The 3,012-nt window shown below is 41.1% G+C and overlaps 1 protein-coding gene across 1 annotated transcript; it reads left to right on the forward strand.

Annotated features, from left to right (window-relative positions):
* The first annotated feature begins 348 nt into the window (after positions 1 to 348).
* On the forward strand, positions 349 to 2,669 carry LOC149537229 (GRAS family protein RAM1-like). The gene has a single exon (XM_089805296.1). It carries the CDS (start codon positions 602 to 604, stop codon positions 2,225 to 2,227), a length of 1,626 nt encoding a protein of 541 aa, XP_089661422.1. The 5' UTR covers positions 349 to 601; the 3' UTR covers positions 2,228 to 2,669.
* Positions 2,670 to 3,012: the final 343 nt, after the last annotated feature.

Genomic DNA, 3,012 nt, shown 5'->3' on the forward strand with positions numbered 1-3,012 from the left:
ACAATAAGTTAACATGGTTGTACAGTGAAATTAAATATGATTTTGACAACTGGAGAATAAATAAATGCATTGAAGGATCAATCCAGTTCATGACTAGTAAAATAATTGACTAGTCTAATGTAAGTGATGTATGTGGTAGGTATTGGTAACAATCTTGCAGGCACAAACTTTGAGTAAGAAGCTCGTTATCAGAGTCTATGAAATGAGAGGGGACTAGGAAACCAGCTTGATTGTCTGATGTACATGTCCATTTACTTACACGTATGTACATTGGATGACAAAGAACAGTATAGTCTGACAAAGAGAGGAAGAGTGTTTTAAGATGGTAAGGGTTGGCATGTTCACTTGTCTTGTAAGGTAAACGAAAGCAATACGAAGGCAAGGCTGATTTGATAATTGAAGTACTTACCAGTGCATCCCTAACATCATCTCCATCAATCATCTTGCATTCATGTATCTCTTTCTTAGGCCTTTGTATAGGCCGAAGTTTACTGCAACAAGAAAGGCGTAGGCAAATGTGTAAAATTTAATGACTCATTGTCGATCCTCTTTGGAACAAGAAAGTATTGGCAGGAGACAGACATTTTAGTACGATTTAACAATGTCATTCAATGTTCGTCCTTCTTCTTGTCCTCGCTCTGATTGGCTTCAGCACAATTCAGCTGTGGAAATGCAAGCCCATACGCAGCAGCAGCAGCTATGGCCGTCTTTATGGGAACCTGAGAAAATCAACCTCTTCACAAACCCTATAAGCCACTACACATCTTTTTGGGGGTCTGGAGATTGCTTCGAAAACAAGAGCATGGAGTGTTCATATAGTGATGGGCTGACCGCCATGTCCGCTGTCACAGAAGAAATACGCGTTCCCGATGGTTTGTATCAAGGATTTGATGGAGCAGAAGGGATTGTCCCAAACGAGGTATTTGATGAGCTGCCAATCCCTCCATTTTTCGAAGATGGTGTTGATGATACCTCCGTTTTAGTAACTTCTGATGGTCATTCAGATGCTATCGGGTCCAGCAGCTCCATTAACTTGCATTCTCCTTTGGACCAATTTAGCACCAAGTTTAGAGAATGCCCATCTGAGTTTCAGGCCAATTTAGGTGGTCCGCCAAAGCCACCAATATCCCAAGAGGACCTTGTACAAATCCTGATCAAATGTGCTGAGGTTTTCATAGAGGGACGCCGTGATATTCTACATTCTCTTCTTGCCAAGCTCCAAGAGCTGTCATCCCCATTTGGAGATCCCCTACAAAGGTTATCCTTCTATGCGAGCGAGGCTCTGAAGAAGCACAGCTTCGGAGAAGGAATAACCGAGGAGAAAAGTAAAACTAATGAGAAATCTTGCTTAGAGTATGATTTAGCTTACCAAGCCTTTTATCAGCTCCTTCCATATCACAAGTTTGTCCACTTCACTAGCAACCAGGCGATACTTGAAGCTGTTGGGAGTGCCTCACGAATTCATATCATTGACATGGAGATCAGGCAGGGCTTACAGTGGCCTAGCTTCATGCAATCTCTGTCCCTTAGGCCTTCAGGCCTCCCCAAGCTTCTCAAGATTACGGCTGTAGGAAATGATGAACAGAGACTGAACCAGACAGGGAGGCGTCTTCTCGAATTCGCCAAATCAATAGGAATTCAATTCGTCTTCCATCCACTGATCGTGGAAATGGAAGAACTGGATGAATCTGCCTTCAATATAGATGTCAATGAGACTCTAGTCGTAAATTGCTCTGTAGTTCTCAACAGAATGCTCTGCAAAGCGGGTAAACTCCATAGCCTTTTGGCATTGCTGAGAAGGTTGAATCCTGTAATCCTTACTGTAATGGAAATTGAAAGCAATCAAAACATGCCCTCACCTGTGGCCCGGTTCCTGCAGTGCCTTATTTTCCTTAGGGCCGTGCTCCACTCGATTGAAGCATCCGTGGAAAGAAATAATCCCGAAAGGTTTCTGATTGAAAGAGTTTACATTGCACCTAATATCTCTGGTGTTCTTGTGGATGATGAAGAGAATTCTCTTAGATTTGCCTGCATTGATAGTTGGCGAAAGTTTCTTCGCCATTCAGGGTTTAAGGATTCTCCCCTCAGTCATTACAGCCAATGTCAGGCAAATCTCTTGGTGGGTTTGTATTCAAATGATTCATTCAAGCTTCACCAGGATGGGTTTACTTTGACTCTTGCTTGGCAAGATACTCCTATTGTTTCTGTCACTGCATGGAAACTATAGCTTCATGCACGCAAGGGATGAAGACTTTTGGAACCAATTTTCTTGTAAATCTGTTGCCCAACATGAATAAACTCTCCCGGCGCTTCTCTGGTATCTTTAATATAGCTCTTTTCAAAAGGATGAACTAGAAAGCTTCTTTTGTTCTGGACCTATGTGGTAGGAATTGCCAAGAAGTGCTGCATGAAGACATATTGCAATATGCATTCATCCAGCTTTCCCTGCACATTAGTATGTATGATTGGAGACTAGCTTAGTTTAAGATATTTGTGTATACTATGGTTCGAAGGTGTATACAGTGAAGGAAGGCAATTATACTTGCTCTTGTTTAGAAACAAGCATGTTCTCTGCATATGTACATGTCCTTTCCTCCAGAGATGATTCAATATTCAAAAATTATCAATGTAAGTCGAACAAACAAGGTTATTGATGGTTGTTTTCCTCATGTTGATATCTCAAGTTCCTTCATAAGGTTGTTTTTCTCATGTTTATAACTCTTAGTTCCTTCATAACTGAATTTACCAAGTATTGTTTACAAGAGCAAACCAATTCTTAGTTGTTGGTCCAATGAATGAGTGCTTTCCATTTTTCAAGTTCCCTCTTTGAGATAATAACTCTTTCTCAGTGTCAATGACCGTGTGGAACAAGCGATCAAGAATTTGAATGATAGAGAAGATGCTAAAAGTAAGAATCCAAATTGATCTTTCGAAATTATTAACATGGCAGCCATGAGTTTAGGCACAACGGCTACAGGATCTAAGACTCGGGCCTTTGAGTTGCTTCTTGAT

The sequence above is a fragment of the Cupressus sempervirens genome, chromosome 10 (genome assembly GCF_028749045.1).
Source record: "Cupressus sempervirens isolate cs-2001-9-10 chromosome 10, ASM2874904v1, whole genome shotgun sequence".
NCBI classification, from domain to species: domain Eukaryota; kingdom Viridiplantae; phylum Streptophyta; class Pinopsida; order Cupressales; family Cupressaceae; genus Cupressus; species Cupressus sempervirens.

Coding starts and splice junctions, on each gene's coding strand:
- LOC149537229 (XM_089805296.1), top strand. CDS start 602: ATGTCATTCAATGTTCGTCCTTCTTCTTGTCCTCGCTCTGATTGGCTT.